The sequence below is a fragment of the Balaenoptera ricei genome, chromosome 12 (assembly GCF_028023285.1).
Source record: "Balaenoptera ricei isolate mBalRic1 chromosome 12, mBalRic1.hap2, whole genome shotgun sequence".
Taxonomy (NCBI): domain Eukaryota; kingdom Metazoa; phylum Chordata; class Mammalia; order Artiodactyla; family Balaenopteridae; genus Balaenoptera; species Balaenoptera ricei.
The window spans coordinates 22,075,686-22,102,005 of record NC_082650.1 but is presented as its reverse complement, the minus strand read 5'-3'; the positions used below and the strand labels follow the sequence as shown (position 1 = coordinate 22,102,005).

Sequence of the window (26,320 nt, the reverse complement as noted above, 5' to 3'; positions counted from 1 at the left end):
CCCTGCATCTGGTTAGCTGAAATGTGATGCGGCCCACAGAATGAAGCAACTTCAGTGTGACAACATTTACTGGAAGGCGGAGGGGATACAGTTTATATTTATTTTCCTTCCATTAAGCCCTGGCATTGGAGTGTAGGAAAAAAATAAATAAGGAAAAGGGCAAAACCAGTTTAACCCTCAAAAGATTAGTATTAAATTACACAAACGGGTTTTACATCCAGACTCAGGATGATCTGCTCCTGAACTGAATGTAATCTTGCAGCAGAAACTTATCTGACACTCCTTTCTTTACAACGTTTTATTTATAAACCCCTGGTCCACAGTTCACAGTCTGCCTTGTTATATATTGATAGGATATTTATAAACCCCCTGTGGAAAGTGCAGGGCAGCCTAACCCATTGGAATAGAATAATAAGGGAATTTCATAGTGGTTAACAGTAGTCTACCACTAAAATTCCAGTTGGGTCCAAAATAAAGCAAGTCACTCGGGCCCCGTTTCACGGGTTTGCACCCCCCCCCCCCACGTGCGCGCCTCCACCGGTGCCACTTGGCCAGCAAGTCCCCGAGCTGGACCGTTTGCCCACACTGGGGTCCGCTCCTTCCGGGCGGGTTGCCCGGCCCCCGCGTCCGGCCCCGCGCCCGCTCACCCTGGGCCGCGCTCCCTCTCCGCCCGGCCGCTACCGCTGGCGGCGGTCCCCGCAGCTCGGCGCGCGCTCCCCGAGCCCCGGTCGCCCTCGGAGGCCGCCCACCCGCTCCCGGGGCTCTGAGGGGCTGCCCCGGGCCGGGTCTCCGGGGCCCGCGAAGGCAGGAGCAGAATGACGGAGATGACGAAAGAGCTGACGCCACGCCGCCCACCCGGCAGCCGCCGGTGCCCGCACACACCGCCCCGCCCCGCCCCGCCCCGCCCCGCCCCGCCCGCGAGGTCGCCCGCGCGCTCGCGCTCGCGCCGGTCCCGCGGGACACGTCCCGCCCCGGCCCCCGCCCGCCCGCGGCCGGAGTTCCCACAGCGCCCGCCCGAGCCCTGTGCCGCCCGCCCTCCTGGTCGCCGAGCCCGTCCAGGCCTTTCGCGAACATGGCGCTTGTCCCTTGCCAGGTGCTGCGGGTGGCCATCCTGCTGTCCTACTGCTCTATCCTGTGCAACTACAAGGCCATCGAAATGCCCTCGCACCAGACCTACGGAGGGAGCTGGAAATTCCTGACTTTCATTGATCTGGTAAGGCCGCCCCCCTCCCCCTCCCCCGTCCTCCCCTCACCCCGAGCCCGTGTGTGTTTGTGGCTGCGCCGGCACCTGCGCGCGTGCTCCAGCATCCACCCCGGTCCTCGCCTCCTCCCCAGTGACTGCGTCTAAAGGCCAGGCTGCCCCCGCAGCAGCACCTTCTGAAGCACCCAACGTTACCTGGTAGCTGGGGCACGAGTGGAGGTGGGGCGCAGCCAGGTGGTGGGTTCTTTGGAGGGGAACACACACCTGCTTCTAAGAGGTGACACGGGAAGATTCTCAACTTAGCAACTGGATCAGACGACCTTGATCATGAGCGGCCTCAGCCCCATTCGCCCCCAAGGTGCTTTCCAGAACACCCACCGTGGGATCAAGTCGCAGCAGCTGAAGGAAACTGGGTATTGTCGAATTACTTGGCGCTTCCTCTGAAAGGACTGCCCTCCTAACAAAGGAGAGAAAGCTCCTCATAAAGAAGAAAAATCGCCTAATAAAGTTGTCTTCTTTGCATCTGTTTTTGCCCATTGTCAGTAATTTACTTCCAACCTTCCCCCCCCACCCCAGAAGCATTAGAAGAGAGAGCTTTTCAAAACGCATTCACAGTGGGACTTTATACTTTCCCCATCTTCCTATGTAAAAGTTCACAATAGTTTGCATAAGCAGTTCCTCTGTTGGCACAATGATGGCCTTGGCAGTTGGAGGGTTTTGGTTTTTGGTTTTTTTTTTTTAACAGTTTATCCACTTCTGGCACTAAAAGGGCTGGAGAAATATCACATGAGCATAAAATCCAATAAGGACATGGGGTGGAACCTAGGAACTTCAGGGTGAAAGACTGGCTCAAACATACACTAAAAGATGGTCAAGTATGGACAGAGAATTAAAACAAAAGCGAGGAGTTCTGAGGACTAGAGAAAAAGTAGAACCAATTCCTGGATCGCCAGAACTGCCCGTCCAAGGTTATACACAAGGTTGGCTACACAAGCAAGATTGTAATCTCTAATTGTTGACCCTTCATTTTGATGAAGAGAACTTGACACCTGTTTTAAGATACTTCCAAAGGCTTAGGATGCTTCAAAGATATGCAGTCAGCAGGTTTTTGTATAGAAATACCATTTTAAATTTGTATCATGTTAGATACTTTCAGAGAGGAATTTAAGTCCTTTTCCCCAGCACTTTCCAAACTGAGCACCAAGACTGACCAGGACATAGAGTGTTTCAGGGGTTTCAATTTTCAGTTCCTCAACTTCCAGCTCTTTCTTGAAACTGATCTTCTCTGAACACGGGTGTTGCCTGCCAGTTCTCCTTTCTTCTGCCCTGTTCATCCAAGGGACGAGCACGTGACAAGGCTCTGTGCTATATTTATCTGTTCCTCTTAGGATTCAGAAGATAGACAGTTGTCACTAGAACTATCTTCATATTTGATTGAAAAACAAAGTCAGACTTATCTTGACAGAAAGTCTTCTTGGGTTGATTGGCTCGTCATTGAGGATTGGCTCTACCTTTTATGTTATGTAGCAGACTTCCGGAGACTGAAACCTGCAGCCCTGAAGTTCTGATAAATATGTATCAGAGTGTTAGAAATCATGTCCCCTTTTCAACTGTTCAAACTTATGTTAAAAATATTTAGATGTTATTTAAAAAATATGTGCATAGATTTTCAGAATTCTTTTACTGGCTATGTGAACAAAATTTCTCTTGGATCACTACCTTATCCCATTTCTCCTGATCTCACTTTGAGCTGGCCCATTTGAGTGTTGTCAAGGAACAGCACTGAGCTGAAATACGGATGGAAACCCTACCAGAACCATAGGAACTATGAACAGTTCTCAGAAGCACCTTTGCATTAGATATAGTTTTGGGGGCGCAGGGGAGGAGATTAGCAGGTGAGAGCGGTAGAAATTGAAGGTATTGTTAACCCATGGGAGAAATGACAACTCACATTGGCATTGCTTACTGTGTGTTATAATACAAGACTCACAAGAAACAATGTACCTCTCATAACCTTTGAGTGACGTGAAACTGTAGTAGAGCCAATCTGACTCTGCTTAAACTGTCATACACTTTATATTTTAGCATTTGGTGGTTGGACCTGCCTATTTTAAATAATAATCATGACAAATATATTTTTGTCTCTCAGAATTCAGGCCATAAATTCAAATTTGAAACTTTTACTTTGTTTCATATTTGAATTCAGTTTGTATAGGGCCTTCAGCCAATTATTCAAACTTTTTATCTCTGTGGCTTCTGATTAAAATATAATAAATCTTTAATTGAGGGTTCCTGTGAGAAAATATGTCTAGAATATATTCAAAGAAACAGTCATACAAAGTGTTATTCTTTTTGTTATTAGAGATTTAGAGTCTTTGGAGCCTAAACATTGTACAGCTGTTAAAACAACCAGCCTGTGAGTCCCTACTATTGGCATGAAAAGATTAGGCTACTATAATTTACCCATTTAACTTTTCATTTTTCTGTGTTAAAGAAAACTGAATAAACTTTATTACTTAGTGCTTTGGACATTTTTAATGATTCTAAGCTCATTAGAGCAATTTTGGAAGAGGGTTTAGCCTCTCAAAACTTCAGTGAGAAGGCCCTTGTTCTAGCCAACTTGGATCACAGAGAGTCAGGACATTTATCCTGGTGGCCACAGTCTGATTCCATGATCCGTGGCATCAGTGTACCAGAATGTAGCTCAGGAATCTCAGGCGACACATATCCAGGAGCATGTGGTTATGTGGCAGGGGCCGTTCCAGCTATATCCATACCTTACTTTGAGTATGAGAGTCATCCCAATAGAATCAGAGCTCATGGCAAAAAGTGAAATGAAAGTTATTGCATAAGTGAATGAATCTGCATCATTTGAAGAAAATTCATCAGCTGTGATACTGGTTAAGAAGATACTTGAACATTAGTAATGTTCAGTAATCTTATCCTGTTATCAGTAATCTTATACTCTTATTGTTATTCCCCAAGAGCTTCTTTTCCTAGAATCGAAGAACTGTAAAAGAACTAAAAAGTGCTTCAGGAAAATTCAAGCTAGTAAATGGAAATGGAATACTGTCTCCGCATGATAGGCAGAATAATAGGCCCCCAAAGCATGTCTACATCCTAATCCCTGGAACCCGTGAGTATGTTAGGTTACCTGGCAAAGTAATTAAAGTTGCTAATCAACTGACTTTCAAATAGGGAGATTTGCTCAGATTATCCATGTTACCCCAAGGTTTCTTAAAAGTGGAGGGAGGCAGGGGAGAAGAGTCAGTTGGAGGAAGATGTGACGGTGGAAGAAAGTCCCAGAGAGGTGCAACATTGCTGGCTTTGAAGATGGAGGAAGGGACCAGGAGCCAAGGAATGTGGGAGGTGTCTACAAGCTGGAAAGGGCAAGGAAATAAATTATCCCTAGAGCCTCCAGAAGGAACACAGCTCTGCTGACACCTTGATTTTAGCCCAGTGAGACCCATTTTGGACTTCTGACCTCCAAAACTATAAAATAATAAATTTGTGTTTAAATCACTAAATTTATGCTAATTTGTTGCAGCAGCAATAGAAGACTAGTACACTTGGCTCTAAATCCTGTGACCTAGAAAAAAAACCTTAAATGTTGTTGTACTGATGTGGTGACTCAGCTAGTTCTTTATGTGTATTAGATAACTGGTTAATTTTAGTTTTAACCAGAAACTATGCTGAGGAGACATACATGTGACAACAGGCAATATGAGAATCTATAAAAATGGAATAACTTTGGAAAAACTAGGCCTTTTCTTTACTGTGAAGTATTTTAGAAATTATCATTGCGAAACATGCCATGCTGGGAGGAATACTCTTAACTGGAAATAAGCTGGAAAGAAAAAAAAATTAAACTGACTAATGTTCAAATATTTTCTTAACCAATATCACAGCTGGTGGATTTTCTTCAAATGATGCAGATTCATTCACTTATTCACTAATCAAATAGTTTCCCAAGTTATATAATAATTGTCCCCCAAAATAATAGAAATGAGGAATCAGTCAAACCAACATACATAAATTAAAAGAAAGAAACTGGATGTTGAGGCCTCAAAGTAGTGCTGGAATACATTGGGTGTTAGGAAACATTTGAATAAATGGAACTTTCCAGATGTTCAATGAGTATTCTTTTCTTGTCCCGTTTCCTCCTAAAAACATTCAAAACACTACGGATTTTTTTTTTTTTTTAATATATCAACCAGAATTTTATTCGGCTCTATATGGTAGAATGTCTAATACGTGAATAAGAATCAACTTCTTTGAAAAACATGAACTGGACATTTGTTATAAAAAATTAATAATGATTTTGGATTTAAGACACTCTGATTTTTAAAGGTTGAAATAGAAATGTGATGATCCCGTTTGCTCTAGTTTGTGGTACTCGCCATTTGGATAGTTATCATGTCTTAGGGCTCCATTATATTCATTATTTCTCCTATACTGACTTTCCATTCATGCACAGGCTGAACACCGGTGAGGCCCCACCTCCTCAAAGTGTGGTGTGAGGACCAGCAGTGATCTTATCTGGGAACCTGGTAGAAATGTGGACCCTCCAGCTCCACCCCAGACCTTCTGAATAAGAATCTACCTGTTGATAAGATCACTAGGTGATTCTTTTTCACATTTTAGTTTGAAAAATGCTGCTCTAGGCCATGCTGTTTTTGTTTTGTAATTTAACATGGAATAGCTTGTAGGACACAGCCTTCATATATTAATTCTGCCAACTATATTTAAAACATATTTAAACATATTTCAAAATATATTTAATTATGTCACTTTTACTGTGACATAGTTAAAAACATGTTGTAAAAAAATTACAACTGTAAAATAAAAGAAAGAGAAAAGTATGTATTTGGCACCAAGGGCAAGCTATTTGTTGCAATTGAGAAACAAGTTTGGCTAATCTTCAGGGAAATCAGGTGAAAAAGAATACACATTTGATTGCATTGTCTCTACTGTTGGAATAAAGGAAGCATAACAATTTATCAGGAAAAATACAATTCTTTCCGGGCACTGACTTTGCAAGGTTATTTATCACTCAACTAGTCATATAAATGACATCGGGTAGCATAGCAGATAATGCCTTTGATTGTTTTCTAGCAGATTACCTATAGAAATATTCTTATCGTTGATTTTTTTTATATTATGATTTTATGAAAGCCAAAGGCATGGTCTTCTGTTTTGACTGGGTGAAGGCATTTTTGCAGAGGTTTAAGGTAATACAATCTGGGTACTTATTTTTGTTATCTAAATCCGTTTTGCAAAAGAATTTGAGAAAACCACAGAGTGAGCAGGATAAATAAGGGCTGGGATGTTGAAAAGCTTGGGGTGTTCAAAGAGCAGGAAATGGTCAAGTACACCTGGAGGATACATTTTTTGCTTTTAGACACACTAAGAATTTTTGACCTTTAAAAATGTTTAAAAGGGAGAAAAAACTGCATAAGTATACTAAGTGATGCGTTTGAGTTTGTCTTATATTTACTTATATACTTATAATAAAATATTCTTGACTCCATTAAGTCCATGGCTTAATTTTAAATAGGAAATAAAATATCTTGAGAAGAGATTCTATATACTATTATGTAACTATGATATTTAGCTTTGCCAGTCAAAACTGCAGAGTGCCATGTGAAGGCCAGTAGTTCATTGAGTAGTCTGAACAAAATTAGATTGGTTTGTTTTGGTTTGGTTTTTTCTTTTTTTTGTTGTTGGATATTATACAAAGAGGGTGAAACTGCAAATTTTTTTTCAGTACAATCAGACTTGACCCTAAAATGCACGTAAACTTTAAGGATTAAATAATGCTTTTTCCTAACCTGGGAGAAGAATTTTGAGTATAATACTTTACACAGAGTCCTCTTCCCCCTCTTTGAAAGTGTTTCTTTTGGATCAAACATAAAATAGGGGCCTGGTTTTGTCAGAGTCGGGGAAACAGTTGATGATATAATCTCTAATTCCCTTTCTTAGTTGCAAATGTTATTGAAATTACAGAGTCATCTGACCATGTTGAGGTCACTTCTTTTCCCATCTCTGCCATCCCCCATGTCTGGTATAACATTTAACAAAATTGGTAGCTGCTCTTGAGGCTTTCATTTGTTTCTCTGTGTTCCCCTGAAATGTCATATGTTTCTGTGGAAGTGTGAACAATAGTACAATTTTCCATATTGAATCAGATGTTCCTGTGATCCAAGCACGCTTGGAAAAATCTTACTGCTTAGGATTCCATAACAACATAGCTTTCTTTTGTGTCTAGCAGCCCGTGGCTAGACAGTTAAAGGGCCCCTGTCTCACCTGCAGGGTAGTCCTGCCAGAGGACAGTGAGTACAGACCTCTCTGCATGTGAGAGACCCCTGGATCAGATCCATCGTGGAGGGCAGCAAGGTATGCAATGTTGCTTTGATAGGCTGGATCAAGACAGGCTAATTGGGAATCACCAGAGAAATTGCTTGAATTCACCAAGTGATAAGAATACTGTCATTTTGAATCTTGAGCAAATGGCATGTGTTCATGACAGTGCTTTAGAAGCATGGAATTCTAAAAAGTCAGTGAGACAATGGTCTAGCCCTTTCAGATTGACATATTTAGAACTGTCAGGCTGTATTATAACTTAAAATTTTAATTTCAAAAGCAGTACATAAAATTCCAGAAAATTTGTATAATACCGGAAACCGTAGGGAAGCAAATATATTCCATCTTAAGTATCCCTAATTTTCAGTGCATCTTAGCATTGTAGTGCTTCAAGATGGTATTTACTTCAGAACTTCATGAACACTCAGAAACACACATAGAGGGAAAGTCAGACTGCATATATATGCATGTATACATTATATGCATGTATGTGTATATATGTGTGTGCACATTTATATATTCAGGTTTCAGAAAAATCATATTATTTATAAAAATTATTTTTAAATTATATTTAAATTAAAGGAGATACCAATGTTAGTATTTTGACATTTGCCGTTTGAGCCATATATGTACTTTTCTTTAAAACAAAAATTCAATATATACATATGGTTTGTATAAATTTGTTTTTTAAAATTAATATACACCATAATTCACTCTTTTTGGTGTGCAGTTCTGAGTTTTGATGGATGCATAGTAGACACCGCCACAATCACCTAAAAATATTAAAATATTCCCTTGTGCTGTCCCCTTATAGTCAAACCCTCCCCTGAATCTTAACAATCACAGGTTTGTTTTCTATCCTTGTAGTTTTGCCTTTTCTAGAAAAATACGTAAAGCATACCGGATATAGCCTTTGAGCCTGGAGCTTTTCGTTTAGCAGAATGCATTTCAGATTCCTCTCTGCTGCTGTGTGTATCCATAATTTGTTCCATTTTAACGCTGAGTAGTATTTTATGGTATTGATGTATCGCTTTGTTGATTCACTCATAAATTGAAGTGCATTTGAGTTTTTCCTAGTTTGGGGTGATTATGAGGAAAGCTGCTATAAACATTTGCATACAAGTTTTTGTATGAACATGAGTTTTTATTTTTCCTGGGAGTGGGATCGCTTGGTTATATGGCAAATATATGTTTAGCTTGATAAGAAAGTGCCAAACTGTTTTCCAGAGTGGTTGTGCCATGTTGCACTGCCATCAGCAATGTATGAGAGTTGCAGTTGCTCTGCGTCCTGTCAGTGTGTGGCATTGTCAATTTTTCTTCTACTTTAGCTATTCTAATAGTTGTGCAGTGGTATCTCATTGTGGTTTTAATTTGCATTTCCCTCATGACTAATGGTATTAAGCCTCTTTTCTTATACATTCTTTTTTTTTTTTTAAACATCTTTATTGAAGTATAATTGCTTTACAATGGTGTGTTAGTTTCTGCTTCATAACAAAGTGAATCAGTTATACATATACATATGTTCCCATATCTCTTCCCTCTTGCATCTCCCTCCCTCCCACCCTCCCTATCCCACCCCTCTAGGTGGTCACAAAGCACCGAGCTGATCTCCCTGTGCTATGCGGCTGCTTCCCACTAGCTATCTATTTTACATTTGGTAGTGTATATATGTCCATGCCACTCTCTCACTCTGTCACATCTCATTCTTATCATACATATATCTTCTTTACGAAGTGCCTGTTCAAATCCTTTGCCCATTTAAAAAAAAAGTGTTGTTTTCTTATTGTTAAGCTTTGAGAATTTTTGTGTATGCTGAATAGAAGTTCTTTGTCAAATACATGATTTGCAAACATTTTCTCCCTGTCTGGGGGTATCTTTACGTTTTGTTGGTATAGACAGGCCCCAATTTACAATGGTTCGACTTTATGATTTTTTGACTTTTTTATAGTATGAAACTGATACACATTCAGTTGAAACTGTACTTCCAGTTTTGAATTTTGATCTCTTCCTGGGTTAGTGATATGTGGCACGATATGCTCTTGCAATGCTGGGCAGGGCAGTGAGCCCCAGCTCCCAGTCAGCCATGCGATCAGGAGGGTAAACAACCAATACACTTACATTCTGTTTTTCACTTTCAGTAGAGTATTCAGTAAATTACATGAGACATTCAACACTTTATTATAAAATAGGCTTTGGGTTAGATGATTTTGCCCAACTGTAGGCTAATGTAAGTATTTTGAGCACGTTTAAGGCAGGCTAGGCTAAGCTATGATGTTCAGTAGGTTATGTGTTCAGTGCATTTTTGACTTAGGCAATATTTTCACCTTACCATGAGTTTATCAGGATGTGACACCGTGGTAAATTGAGGATGATCTGTAGTGTCTTTTGCAGAGCAGAAGTTTATCATTTTGATGACATCCAATTAATTTCTGATTGGTGTGTAGTGCTATCTCATTGGGGTTATAATTTGCATTTCTCAAATGTCTAATACTCTTGAACATCTTTTCATGTCTTACTTGCCATGTGTATGTCTTCTTCAGTGAAACAAATAGTATTGTTTTGTTAAGTTTTACTTTTTGTTAAATATTAAATACATTTGATTTTTGCATATTGACCTTATATCCTATGATTTTGCTAATTCACTTATTCATTCTAGGAGCTTTGTTGTGGATTTCATGGAATTTTCTTTTTTTATATAGACAATCATATCATCTGCTAATAGAGACAGTTTTCTTCCTTTCTAATTGTCATGGCTTTTATTTCTTTTTCATGTGTTATTGCATTGATTAAGACTTCTAATATGATACTGAACATAAGTGGTGAGAGTGGATATTCTTGTCATTTCTTTTTTAGGAGGAAACAGTCTTTTACAAGTAAGTATAATAGTAACTATAGACTTTTTTTGCATATACCCTTTATCAGTTTGGGTACATTTCCTTCTGTTTCTTGTTTACTGAGAAGCTTTTTTAAAAAATATCATAAATGGATGTTGAATTTTGTCAAATGATTTTAACTGCATCTATTGATATGTTCATATGGCTTTTTTTCCCTCTTAATATGGTGAATTACATTGATTGATTTTTGAATATTAAGTCAGTGTTACATTCCTGGGGTGAATGCACTTGATTGTGGTATATTGTGCTTTTTATATATTGCTTAATTTGATTTGCTAATATTTTGTTGATTTTACCTCTTTGTTAATGAGGAATATTTGTGTGTAGTTTTTTATTTTTCTTCTTTGCCTGACTTTGGTATTAGTGTAATGCTAGCCTTATTCCTCCTCAGTGTTCTGGAAGAGATTGAGCAGAATTGGTTTTGCTTCTTCCTGAAATTTGTGACAGAATCTATAAGTGAAAACCACTGGGCCAGGAGTTTTCTTTGTTGAAAATTCATTTTGGTTGATTGCAAGATATAGGAGTATTCAGCTTATTTCTTTCTTTTCACTGAGATTTGGTAGTTTATATCTTTCAAAAAGTTGATCCATTTCATCTAATATCAACATTGTTTCCTTATCTTTCTCTTATTGTCTTTAGGGTCTGTGGTGATAACCACATTTCATTCCTGGTATTGGGAATCTGTGTCTTATCTCTTTTTTCTTCATCAGTGTGGCTAAGGACGTCTCAATTTTGTTTATGTTTTTCAAAGATCAGCTTTTGGTTTCACTAATTTTTTCCTATTGTTTTTCTGTTTTCAATTTCATTGATTTCTGTTTTTAAAGTTTATTACTTTCTCCCTTTTGTTTTGGGTTAAATTGGTTCTTCTTTATTAGTTTCTTAACTAATAAATCCGTGGAAACAGATTGTTTATTTATTAAACTGAGTCCTTCTTCCCTTTTAAAACATTTAATACTAAGTACTGCTTTAGTTGCATCTCACAAGTTTTAATACATTTTATTTTCATTGTCATTCACTTCAAAATATTTTTTAAATTCCTTTGAGTCTTTCTATTTAAAAAAATTATCAAGTCTTTTTTTTTGGAGCAGTTTTAGGTTCACAGCAAAATTGAGGGAAATGTAGAGAGATTTCCCGTATATTCCTTGCCCCCACGAGAGTCTTTCTATTTTACAATGGTTATTTAAACATGTGGGGTTTAATTTACACATTTTTGGCTATATCTGAGATATCTTTCTGTCATTTGTTTCTAGTTTAAATTCCATTATGATCAGAGATCATTTTCTGCATGATTTCAATTCTTTTAAATTTGTTAAATTTGTTTTTATGGCCTAAAATATGGACTATCATGTTGAATAGTTCATGTACACTTGAAAAAAAATGTATTCTTCTCTTGTTAGGTAGAGTATTCCTTAAATGTCAATTACATTAAGTTAGTGGATAACATTGATCAGGTCTCCTATATCTTGCTGATTTTCTGTCTGCCTGCTCTCTCATTAACAGAGAGGAGCACTGAAGTCTCTCTGTAATGGTGTGATTGTGTAAAAGTGTAATTGTGGGTTTGTCTATTTCTTGTTTCAGTTTTATCAGTTTTGCTTCCCATATTTTGGGGCATATACATTGTTAAGTACATACACATTTAAGAATGCTATATAGCTTGATGAATTGTTTGTTTTATGATTATAAATATTCTTCTTTTTCCTTGATAATTTTCCTTGTTCCAAAGTCTGCTTTGCTTGCTATTAACATAACTTTTCCAGCTTTCTTTTGATTGTATATTTTTTTCATCCTTTTACTTTTATCTTATCTATAGTGATATATTTAAAGTGGATTGTTTTTTGACAACATACTGAGTCTTAATTTTAAATTTATTTGATAATCTCTATACTTCAGTAGATACCATTTACATTTAATTTAATTATTGAAATGGTTGGATTTAGGTCTACCGTTTATTATTTGTTTTCTTTTTCTTACCCTTTTTTTTGTTCCCTCATTCCCCATTTCCTGCCTTCTTCTGGATTATGTGAGTATTTTTTAGTATTCATTTTAATTTAACTATTGGCTATTTGGATTATCTCTTTGTATTATCATTTTAGTTGCTGTTCTGGGATTATCATATACACACCTCACTTTACACAATCTAGAGTGAATAGTTTACCACTTCAATTAAAACATACAAACCTTATCACTTTACCCTCCCCACTTTATGTGATAATTGTCATATTAAGTACATCCAAATAACTTGAGAACTCCATAGACAATATCATAAGTTTTGCCATCAAGTCAAATATTTTAAATAATTTAGTAGAGTAAAATAGTCTATTATATTTACCCAGATATTTACCATTTTTATTGTTCTTCGTTCAGTCCTTGTGTCTATATTTCCCTCTGATATCATTTCCTATAAGCCTGAGAACTTTTTTTTAGCATTTCTTTAAGAACGGATCTACTGGCAACAAATTCCTTTAGTTTTCCTTAATCAAAGACTTCTTCTGTTTTGCCTTCAGTCCTGAAAGATATTTTCACTGGGTATAAAATTCTTGTTAATAGTTCTTTTATCACTTGAAAGATGTTGTGCCACTGTCATCTGGCCTCTGTGATTTCTGATGAGAAATCTGCAATCATCCAAACCATTGCTCCCTTGAATGTAATGTGTTGTTTTCCTCTGGCTTGCTTTAAGTTTTTTCCCTTTATCTTTAGTTTTCAACAGTTTGATTTTGATGTGTCTGGCCCTGTTTTTGTGAGTTTATGCTATTAGGGATTTGCTGAACCTCTTGAATCTGCAATCTGATATCTTTCACTCAATTTGAGAAGTTTTCAGTCATTGTTTCTTCAGATATTCTTTCTGCACCCATCTATCTCCTTTATCTCTTCTTCTGGGACTCCATTGATATGAATATCAGACCTTTTGATTATTGTCACACAGGTTTCTGAGGACGTGGGGTTTTTTTTTTCAGTCTTTTTTTTCCTCTCTGTTCTTTAGGTTGTATAATTTCTATTGATTTGTCTCCAAATTCACTGACTCTTTCCTTTGTTATCTGCATTCTGCTATTAAGTGCATACAATGAGTTTTTAAATTTCAGCTTTTGTCTTTTTCAGTTCTAAAATTTCCATTTTCTTCATAGCTTCTACTTCCCAACTAAGCATTTCTATCTTTTATTCTTTTAAACAATGTTCACCTTTTACCTTATGGAGGATCGTTGAAGAGCTGTCCTAAAGTCCTTGCCTGATAATTCCAACGTCTGGGTCATCTTGGAAGTGGCATTTGTTAATTGTCTTTTTCCTTGAATATTGATCAGATTCTGGCTCTTTGTATGTCAAGTTATTTTTGAATGTACCCTGAACATTTGGAATATTATGTTGTGAGACTCTGGGTCTTGTTAAAGCCCTTTGGAAAACGTTGACTTGCTTTTCTGTTTGATTGTTTAAGAGGCAATCAATCGGATTAGGTTCTAACTTCATATTCTGTCTCATAGTGGTTCTGATGTCAGCTGAATTTTCAAAGATTTTGCAAAGCTTTTTGGATCTTACTGGAGCTTACACCACTCAAGGGTTAGTCTAGAACTACGGTAATGTTTTCTATGGTAGTTCAGGTCTTGATGCCTCTGCTATGCTTCTTTAGGTTTGTTCTGGGCACGTCCAAGACTTATGTCAGTTCATAACATAGACTTAGGAGTTGCTTCTTTTCAGCTCTCTTCTCTCCATGATTTCTCCCATACTCTCCAGCCCTCAGACACTCTTTTTCTTGGTTTCTCTGGCCAGAAAGATGGAGTCCTCTCAGAATCTGAGCCTCCTATGCTGCCATGCAGTCCTACATAATTGGAGCGTCCTTCACAGAGAAGCAGCAAGAGAAAAAATCCTCTGTAAGAAGGCCTTTTCCCAGTTCCTCTGGTTTTTCTTGGGGTTTAAGATACATGTGCTGTTGCCTGTGCAACTCTGTGACTGGGCCTGGCCTCAGAGCACGGCTGGGAGAAAAATGAAAGGTGAAAAAAAAGGGATCTCCCTCAAAATCTCCAGCACACAGGAGTCTTTTTCCCAGACCTCTGGCCGAGAAGAAGGTGTTTCTCCTGGAGTTTTTGCTGTCTGTACTTGCTGCACAGTTCCAGAATTCAGCTTGCCCTCAAGTCAATTCTAGGGAAAAAAGGAAAATAAAAATTCATGAATCTCACCCATTATGGATCCTTAATTCAAGTTTTCACTGTAATTCCCAATACACCTGGTATGTGTACTTTTCAAAGTCCTTAGGTGGTGGTTTTTTGTATTCTGTTGTGAGTTTTAGTTGTGATCAGTGGAAATGATAGGCTGCGGTCAGCTTTCTCCATCATGGCTGGCACTGGAAGTAGCTTACATATCATTTTAATACCTGTTTTTTCCACCTAGAATATTTTGTAAATATTTTTCCATGCCATTATACATTCTTCCATAACATCATTTTTAATGACTGCATATTCCTTTTTATATGGGTGTTTATATTGATTGTCTTAGTGAACAAATGGATAAATAAATTTTTACACACATGTGTGATTATTTTCTTAGGATAAATTATTAGAGGCAGAATTGCTATACAAAGTCTTTAAAAGAGTATCTTAAACTTTAAGTCAGTAAATTTACATTCTCTCCAATATTTAGAGTGCTTATTTCTCTGTATTCCTGCTAATACATTTTTCTATGAATAGAAAAATAATGCTAGTGATCACTTGAGGTGCTTCAACCACACAGTTTCCTGTCCAGGAGATGCTGTGTAAATATTTCACCACATATGTCATAAATATAAGTGACTAGCTATCTTTGCCTGTTTATAAAACCCAGTGGTATTAGGCACATTTAGTTTGGGCTCATAAATACTTGAGGCAAACATAAATCTTTTAAGTGCCTAAAACATCCCAGTTAGGATGGAATTGACATGGCTGAAGTGAGCAAAATAGTTTTCTATGCGCAGTAATCGTGGGTTTGCTTGTTCATTCTACTCATCTTGCATTAAAATTGTATGTTAACTGAGTCATGAATGATTTATTAGATCCAATTTGAAAAGTCAACATTAGGAGTCCAAGGAAAGTGTGTTTGCTGTAACATTACCCATCCTTTTCTTTGTAATTACACTTACACATCTTTGCTATTTCTAAAAAGACATATGAACATTAAGAATGCATATAGTATGGGAAAATATCCTCTTCTAAAATATTAAGGCATTTGTTCTATGCCAGAACAGATCATTTCTGTATCAGCCCAGGTCTTTGCAGAGAAGAGAGATGGCACACTTAATTTCGGTAATTTGAGTGAATTTAGTGAAGGGATGATTTACAAGGGTGGACAGGGTGTAGAGAAGTCACAAGATATAGCACAAAACTTGTGGGCTAGTAACAGGGGCAAGTTACCACTGTGAGGCCCGAGCAGTGACCTTCGGTGCTCATCTGGCATGCAAGGACCCTCAGGGATTGAGGGAACAAAACAAATACCCCTGATTTCCTGCCCCTTCCTCTGTCTGATTTCCTGCCAGTACTCCTCCTTGGTTAAACCCTACAGGAAGTCAGAGGGTAAGAAAGCCCCTTCATGCAGTGCACAGAGATCTACCAAAATGAATATAGGAAAATTTATTGAATTTAAATCCCCTACCACAAGCACATTCAGAAATCTCTGGCCAATTTGCAACCATTTGTATATGATGAAGGAAAATTTTTGTTTCAGAAGGTATTAATTTATAGTTGAATATATAAAATGATAATTCTTAACATATGAGATTTTTAGCAAAATATACTATCAATTTATTGTAGAATTATATGCAACATATTATACCTGTTAAATAGAGGCTTTATAGCATAAAAGGTGAGCAGTTGGGTTTAGAAGTCAGATCGAATTTGAATCCGAGCCTTTCCATCTACCAGATCTGATTCTGGGTAAATTTATTACCATCTCTAAGGCCTAATGTTATTATTGCTGTTGTTTTTAATTTGTTAAATGGGAATAATGATAGTATCTATCACATAGAGTTGTGAGGATTAAATGTGATAATGTATATTAATTGTATAACCCAATGCCTGGCACATATCAAGTAGTAAATAAATGTTATCTACTATTTTTCTAATTGTTACATATACACCTGTCAACAGAGACAAGAACCATGATTTGAGAGGACTGTGGTCATTATAGGATGAAACTAATTTTTTAACTAAGTATAGTGTTCAGAAAGGATAGAGAGTTCAATGATTAAGTGCACAGGCTCTGGAGTAAAATCTCCTGGGTTGGCAGCCTAGTCCTGCCTCTGACTGCTTCCTTAGACAAGCCACTTATCTGCTCTGTGACCTAGTTTCTTCATCTGAAAAGTGAGGATGATAGAAATATGTGTATACATAGAAAGGATGAGGGACTTCCCTGGTGGTCCAGTGGTTGAGACTTCACCTTCCAATGCAGGGGGTGCAGGTTCAATCCCTGGTCCGGGAGCTAAGATCCCACATGCCTCAGGGCCAAAAAAACAAAACATAAAACAGAAGCAATATTGTAACAAATTCAATAAAGACTTTAAAAGTGGTCCACATCAAAAAATCTTTAAAACAAAATAGAAAGGATGAAATTCACAATAATGTAAAAAATTTAGAATTTACAGTCAACCTGGTTTCAGAATCTGAGAGGATAGTCCCATGAAAGCCAGGGCTAGCGAAATTGTTTCCAGATATGTAACTGATGGCCCTCCATATCTGCTGGTCTAAAATCTGAGATGATAGTACTGAAGCTCTTTTCTTGTTTCTGATTCAGGGATAAAGTGCCTGGAAAGACTTCTTTATTCCAGGGGCGTACATCTGGGAGGCAGCCAAAGTGTTGCCTAATTGGTGTCTGTAAAACCCAGAAACAACTAGGCAAGAGGGAAGTAGGAAAAGGTCTAACAGAAGTGCATTACGTCCTAAGAAATGTAATATACACGAACAGAGCATTGTAGGTTTCTACTAATAAGCAGTAGTGTACTCTGAGATTTATAGTTTCTTTTTCATGTACTCCATTACTTCAGAGTGATAGAGAACCAACCTATGAGTGGGGCAAAATGCCTTCTCAACAGGGCAAATGCTCATTACCCGGAAAGCTTACAAAATACTACTAAATTGAGCTAAAATTGTACATATAAATTATTATTCATCCATAGTTTTGGGACTAGAGCAGCACTGAAGTAAAAGAGTGACCCCTAGATCAATCTACATATCCTATCTGTTGGAAAATACTAGTCTTAGATAAATCTTTTTTTGTTCTGAGCTGATAAATAGAATAAAACCCAACTATATGCAACCCTTGAAAATATTTGAATAACAAAGGAAATGTAATATCATCTTAGAAACTCACAAGAAGAGCATGGTAATAAAGATTATTTACACTAGGAAACCAAAAAATTTTAGAAAACTATTCAGAATTCTCAGATTCATTAGAATGAATGGCCTCCAAGAAACAGAGTACAATGTTGCAAGTTGAGAATAGAAAAATGAAAAAGCAACAGGATGAGATGAAAAGGAAGGTGGGTGAGAGAACATTAATTGCGAGACTCTAAAATCCACAATGGGACCAGTAAAAACTAAAATCGATACTGTGGAAAATCAGATCAGTTTGATGGAGAACAAGCTAAAAAAATTCTCCCAGAATTCAAAAGAAAAAGGAAAAGGAACTAAAATAATGAAAATGAAGCCATAATGTAAAGAGAATGGAAATTCAATAACAATTATTGATTATTTCTGAAAGATAAACCACAGCAGTTAGAACAGAAATAATAATCAAAACAAAATTGAAAAAAATTCCCAGTGCTGGGGGGAAGAAAGTTCTGGGTATATGAATTGAAAAGGTTCATTATCTCTCAGGCAAAATAAATAAGAAATGACACACATCTGGACTCATCCTGGCAAAGTTTGTGATTTAAAATAATTATTAACTATCATATAAGTCTCCATGCATGAAAAACAAAATAAGACATAAACATAGAGCACTTTAACAAATTACCTGCTAGGGAGCAAATGTTACAATACTCTGAGTCATCTAAATTTAGTATCTATCATTTAGACTCCAAATTAAAGAAAGTAACAGAGCAACACCCACAGAATTTTGAGGAGAAAATGATGTGATTTAAAATTTTGTATTCAACCAAGTTATCTTTTTGAGTTCAGGTAATTGACATTCATTATCAGTTATGCCAGTTTTCATAGAATCCCACCCCTATTTACCTCTTCTTTTTTAAAAAAATTCTATTTATTACTGCCTTTTTATTGAACAAACTGAGAGGAATTAAAATGTAAAATTCAAGAATGAAGTAGGCATAGTATAAAACTTGTGTTGTCTATGAAAATGATGAATTATAAGGTAAAGTCTAAAGAATCTGTTAGGTTTTTTCAGGTTGCAAGGACCAGTGGAATAGTTAAAAACTAAAATGTCACTAAGGGAGACTATTGGCCAGACATCTAGCTGAGTTAGTGAGGTCCGAATTATATATTTTTCTAATGTTGTTTTCTTGATTAAAGTTACACAGAACTAATCTGAACAAATGTTTCCTAGCAGAGAGACTACTTTAGTGAGTACAAGAGAATTATTTGTAATTAGCACCTGAAAGTACTAATCTGAACAGTGTTGGTTTTGCTGCTTCTGTTGCAGTTTACATGAATTGATATACCAAAACTGGCTAAATCACCTTTCTAAACTGTTAGAATGCTTTTATTATTGGTCAGTTTCAAAGGCAAATTACAGTCTTATTTAGGCCAGTCTAAAATAAGAGATCTCACCTGTCTAGACTGCTCCTCTCTTTGCTCTTAAAATATGATTTCAAATAGCATAGAATTTAAAAAAAGAAGAACCTTGTGTTGTCACTGTAAATAAGACTTAATCTTGAAATCTCACGATATGAATTTCCTTGGACTAAGATTTCACTTATGTGTATACCACCACAGTGCTATAAATACTATATGATGGTCAATAAATACTATATGATATTACTTGATTAGAAGTTTTCTTGATAACTTCTCTGTCTTCAAAAAAATAATTTTAAAAAAAGGAATATCCTTCAATCTAGACATGGGTCTCTACCAAATTTAAGTTAGAAATTAATAGGAGTATATCATAGATACAGTAATACAATTACAATTGCTTTATTCCTACTTTACATTTTTACTGAAGGACAACCTAGCATTATCATTTTAAATGAACTTTTCCTTCTAATATCTAAAATTTCTCCATATGTTAACAGAAGTTAAACTCATAACTTGACTGTAATAAACATAATCTGAGCCAATTTCTGTTTGTCACAGAGAACCATTATGATGTGACCTAATTTGATATTTTAAAAATTGCTACTAATGACTTTAGGCATAAATAGAAAGGGAGCAGCACTATACCAGAGGATCGAAATTATAAAGGAAAAGTGAGATTTTTTTTTTCTAGAAGAATGCCTGTCAGATGTAACCTCCCTTGCTTTTTGCTGAAATGGGGATTGCTCTGTTATTTTGTAGAGGGAGAATTTCTCAGAGATATTCTGCTGTAGCCTCTTTCCCAGTCCTTATGTCCCCCCTCATTTCCTCATTTTTTACGCATAGATTCCATGGTCCAACATTTTCACACCCTTGCACACCATCAACTACCATGTCCTTTTCTGCTTTCAGTCTTATTGGCCTAGAGAACCTTTAATTCTGATTAAACCCAGCTACTACCTACTCATTCTTGCACCTGAGCAGCTGAGCATGATTAAAGAAAATCATGGAAGCATGCTGTTTGGTCCTCCTTCATATTTATGGCCACAGATATCATGTGGGCCCTCAGTACTGCCCAACAATGCACTACATTTCCCTAATCATTTGAATCTCCTATTTTCACAGCACCTTTTTCATCCGTTTTCCTCTATCCTTAAATCTTGGGCATCCCTTCCCTGATCCTCTCACACAGAGAACAATCTTTATACTGGCCAAAGAGCATGGTGAACGTGCTGTTTGTTTCAATTAGAAAACAAAAACAATCAGAAGAAACTTCTTCATCCTCCCACCGTCAAATCTGCCAATCTACCTTCATCTGAGCCTGTACTCCATGTTCCCTCTGTTAGGATGGATGAACTGCCCGTACTTCTAAGGACAACTCTTCCATGTGTGCACTGGACTCCAAAACTTCTTGCCTACTTGAGTGTTCCATTACTGAGATTATTTCCTCTCCTTCCTGTATTATACAGTTTCCCACTTCAGCTGCTTCATTTCCATTAATCTGCAAACATACTTTACTATCTTTTATCATAAACAAAATAAAATAAAATTTATCTTGGTCTTGAATCTTTTAGTGCCACCCTATGTCTCTTGTTCTGTTTCCAGCAAAACTCTTTGAAAGAGCTGTCTACACTTCCAGTTTCCACTTCCTCTTCCCCCATTATCTCTTAAACCCACTCCATTCTGATTAAGGTTACCAATGACCACCACAATGACAAATATAATGGCCAATTCTGAGTCCTCAGTTAACTTAAACTCTCAGGAACATTTGATCCAGTCAGTCACCTTCTCTTTCTTGAGACACTTTCTTAAAACTTGGCTTCTGGGAAAATACACTCTCCTGACTTTCCAGCTACCTTTCTGGCTGTTTCTTCTTAGTCTTCCTTTTGTAATTCTCTTCCTCTTCTTAACCTTTCAATTTCGAATGCCCCAGAAATCAGTCCTAGATCCTCTTCCCTGTATAGTCCACACTCACTCCCTTGAGGAACTCATTTAGCATCATGACTTTAAATATATTCTATGTGATGATGATCCTCCAAATTTATATCTTGAGCCCCAGTCTCTCCTGAGCTCCTTATTCTTATATCCAACTGCCTGCTTTTTGTCTCTGCTTAGAGGATTAATATGCATTTCAAACTTATGTTCAAAAACAATTATTGGTTTCACCTTCCAAACTTGTTTTTACCTCATTGTTCTCTATTTCAATAAATATCACCATCATCCCGGACAGCGGTGTTGTACAAATCTGGGTTGCATTGTTCCTCTGAATTAACTGAATTTTTAATTTGCATCTTCTGTGTACTTTCCCCACTGGGATCTCATTTATTCAAAATAGGCTTAAAAATGTAAACAATTAAGCATCAGTATCTAGCTCTTGAAATTTTTAACCTAACTGGGCAGCTACTATATTAATAATATGATGAAAATGATCAACTAATATCCCTTTGTTAGAGAAATTGCTGTAAATCAGGGAATAACCTTCATACCAGTCAAAGCACACACATAATGCACCCAAAAATCTTTTAACCAGTTTTATGTCTTGAAGATTTTTTAGCAAAGGGTTTTTGATTTTTAAAAATTCAGCTTTTACCTAGTGTTTAGGGAAGTAGCAAATATTTTGTAATAACTGTGAATGGAAAGAAGTCTTTAAAAATTGTATAAATAATTAAAAAAATAAATAATGGATAGAGGACCTGAATAGACATGTCTCAAAAGAAGACATACAAATGGCCTACAGCTATATGAAAATGTGCAAAACATCACTAGTCATCAGGGAAATGCAAATCAAAAGCACAATGAAATATCACCTCACACCTGTTAGGATGGATCTTGTTAAAAAGACAAGAGGTGACAAGTATTGGCAAGGATGTGGAGAAAAGGGAATGCTTGTACACTGTTGGTGGGAATGTAAATTCGTATAGTCATTATAGAAAGCAGTATGGAGGCTCCTAGAAAAATTAAAAATAGAACTACCATATGATCCAGCAATCCCACTTCTGGATATATATCCAAAGGAAACGAATTCACTATCTTGAAGAGATATCTGCATTCCCATGTTCACTGCAGCATCATTCACAGTTGCCAAGATACGAAAACAACCTAAATGTCTGTCAGTGGATGAGCAAATAAAGAAAATGAGATAGACAGATAGATAAATAGATAGAAAGAAACAATGGGATATTTTTCAGCCTTAAGAAAAGAAGGAAATACTACCATTTGCAACAACTGGGATGAACCTGGAGAACACTATGCCAAGTGAAAAAAGCCAGACACAGAAAGACAAATACTTCATGATCTCACTAATATGGGAAATCTAAACTGGCCAAACTCATAGAAGCAGAGACTAGAATGGTGCTTGCCAGGAACTGGGAGAAGGGGAAAACGGAGATGTTTATCAAAGGATGCAAAATTTCAGTTATGCAAGATGAATAACTTCTGGAGCAGTACTATATTATACACTTGAAATTTGCTAAGAGGGTAGATCTTAGACATCTTGAAAGAAAGAGAAAGGAAGGGAGGAAGGAAGGAAGAAAAAGAGGGAGGGAAAGAAAATGATAACTATGTGAAGTGATGGATGTGTTAATTAGCTTGATTGTGGTAATCATTTCACAATGTATACATATATCAAAATATCAAATTATAAATCTTAAATATATACAATTTTATTTGTCAATTATACCTTGATAAAGCTGAAAAAACCAGTTTTTACCTAGTGTTTAGAGAAATAACCATAAATCATTTTTTGATTTGACCAAAGATGGCCACATTGTTTTTGACTAAAAAGTGGTAAATATTATGTAGAAAATCTGAAAAAGATTGACCAAAAAAACCTCCTGGAACTAATAAGTGATTATAGCAAGGTTACAGGATACACTCACTTTCCTGTATACTAGCAGTAAACAAATGGAATTTGAAATTTAAAAAAAAATACCATTTACATTAAGATGCCCCAAAATGGAATACTTAGGTATAAATCTAAAATAATCTGTGTAGGATCTATATGAGAAAAACTACAAAATTCTGATGATGAAACCAAAGAAGAACTAAATAAATGGGGAGAGATTCTATGTTCATGGATAGGAAGACTCAACACGTCTGTTTCTCCCAACTTGATTTAATGCAGTCCCAATCAAAATTCCCAGAAAGTTAGTTTGTGGATATTAAAACACTGATTCTGGCAAAAGACCCAGAAAGCCAACAGAAGATTGAAGAAGAACAAATTTGGGGGGCTGACTCTACCTGACTTCAAGACTTGCTATAAAGCTATAGTAATTAAGGCAGTGTGGCATTGGTGAAAGAACAGATGGACAGATCAGTGGAACAAAATAGAGCCCAGAAATAGACCCAAATAAACACAGACTACTGATCTTTGACCAAGGAGCAAAGGCAATACAATGGAGTAAAGATAGATAGTCTTTGCTAGAACAACTGGAGGTCTACATGCAAAAAATGAATCCAGACATAGACGTTACACTCTACACAAAAATTAACTCAAAATGGATCACAGGCCTAAATGTAAAAAGCCAGACTATAAAACTCCTAGAAGATAGTATAGGAGAAAACCTAGATAACCTTGGGTATGGCGATGACTTTTTAGATACAACAGTAAAGGCATGATCCATGAAAGAAATAATTGATAAGATGGACTTTATTAAAATTAAAAATGTCTGCTCTGCAACAGAAAAGAAGAAGACAGATTGGAAAAAGTATTTTCAAAAGACATATCTTAAAGATCTGCTGTCCAAAGTATACAAAGAACTCTTAAACCTCAACAATAAAAAACAACCCAATTAAAAAATGGGCCAAAAACCTTAACAGACACCTCACCAAAGAAGCTATATGGATGGAAAATAAGCATATGAAAAGACGCTCCACATCTTATGTCATCAGTGAAATAAAAATTAAAACGAGATACCACTACACACCTATTACAATGGCCAAAATCCAGAACACTGATGACACCAAATGTTGACAAGAATGTGAAGCAACAGGAACTCTCATTCATTGCTGGAAAAGGAACAGCCACTTTGGAAGAGAGTCTGGCTATTTCTTACAAAACTAAATATACTTTGCCATATGATCCAGCATTTGTGCTCCTTGGAACTTATCCAGAATAGTTGAAAACTTATGTTCACAAATGAACTTGCACATGGATGTTTATCGTGACTTTATTTGTAATTGCGAAAACTTGGAAGCAACCAAGATGTTTTTTTGGTAGGTGAATGAATAAATAAACTGTGGTGCATCCAGACAATGGAATATTATTTAGCACTAAGAAGAAATGAGCTATCAAGCCATGAAAAGACATGGAGGAATCTTAAACGTGTGTTACGAAGTGAAAGAAATCAATCTGAAAAGGCTATATAGTGTAGGATTACAACTATAGGACATTGGGAAAAAGGCAAAACTATGGATACAATGAAAAGATCAGTGGTTGCCAGGAGTTGAGGGATGGGAGGATGAATAGGCAGAGCATAGAGGATTTTTAAGGCAGTGAAAATACTTTGTATGTATTACCATAATAATGGATACATGCCATTATACATTTGTCCAAACCCATAGAATTTACACACCAAGAGTGAACCCTAAGTTAAACTGTGGACTTCGGGTGATTATAATGTGTCGATATTGGTTCATCAGGTGTAACAAATGTACTGCTCTGATGAGGGATGTTGATAATGTTGGATCTTGTGGAGGAGGGGCAGGGGGTATATAGGAAATCTCTGTACCTTTCCCTCAATTTTGCTGTGAACCTAAAACTGCTCTAAAAAAACAAACAAACAAAACAAAACAGAGCTGGAGGAATTAGGCTCCCTGACTTCAGACTATACTACAAAGCCACAGTCATCAAAACAGTATGATACTGGTGCACAAAACCAGAAATATAGATCAATAGAACAGGATAGAAAGCCCAGAAATAAATCCACACACCTATGGTCAAATTAATCTACAACAAAGGAGGCAAGACTATACGATGGAGGAAGGACAGACTCTTCAAGAAATAGTGCTGGGAAAACTGGATAGCTACATATAAAAAAAAAAGGAATTAGAATATTCTTTAACACCATACACACAAAAAAGACTCAAAATGGATTAAAGACTTAAATGTAAGACCGGATACATTAAAACTTGTAGAGGAAAACATAGGCAGAACACTCTTCGACATAAATTGCAGCCATATCTTTTTTGAGCTGTTTCCTAGAGTAATGGAAATAAAAACAAAAATAAACAAATGAGATATAATTAAACTCAAAAGCTTTTGCACAGCAAAGGACACCATAAACAGAATGAAAAGACAGCCCACAGAATGGGGAAAATATTCGCAAGTGATGTGACCAACAAGGGATTAGTCTCCAAAATTTACAAACAGCTTATGTGGCTCAATATCAAAAAACCAAACAACCCAATCAAAAAATGGGCAGAAGACCTAAAGAGACATTTCTCCAAAGAAGACATACAGATGACCAAGAGGCACGTGAAAATATGCTCAACATTGCTAATTATTAGAGAAATGCAAATCAAAACTGCAATGAGATATCACCTCACAGCAGTCAGAATGGCCATCACCAAAAAAATCTGCAAACAATAAATGCTGGAGAGGGTGTGGAGAAAAGGTATTGCCACTATGTATTCCCACTACATATTCCCACTATGCTGTTGGTGGGAATGTAAATTGGTAGAGCCACTGTGGAGAACAGTATGGAGATTCATTAAAAAACTAAAAGTGGAGCTATCATATGATCCAGCAATCCCACTCCTGGGCATATATTCAGAGAAAAACATAGTTCAAAAGGATACATGGACCCCAGTGTTCATTGCAGTGCTGTTTACAATAGCCAAGATATGGAAGCAACCTAAATGTCCATTGACAGATGAATGGATAAAGAAGTTGTGGTACATATATACGATGGAATATTACTCAGCCATTAAAAAGAATGAAATAATGCCATTTGCAGCAACATGGATAGACCTGGAGATTATCTTACTAAGTGAAGTAAGTCAGACAAAGACAAATATCGTATGATATCGCTTATATGTGGAATCTAAAAAAAATGATACAAATGAACTTATTTACAAAACAGAAACAGACTCACAGAGTTAGAGAACAAACTTATAGTTACCAGGAGGAGAGAGTGAGGGGAGGGATAGATTGGGAGTTT

The 26,320-nt window shown here is 36.9% G+C and overlaps 1 protein-coding gene across 1 annotated transcript in view; it reads left to right on the top strand.

Annotated features, from left to right (window-relative positions):
* Positions 1–809: 809 nt before the first annotated feature.
* AIG1 (androgen induced 1) overlaps positions 810–26,320 on the top strand; it is a 227,381-nt gene continuing 201,870 nt past the window's right edge. The window contains 3 exon segments of the mRNA XM_059941082.1: positions 810–905; positions 907–980; positions 982–1,213. Coding sequence (XP_059797065.1) covers positions 816–905; positions 907–980; positions 982–1,213 — 396 coding nt within the window. The 5' untranslated portion in view covers positions 810–815.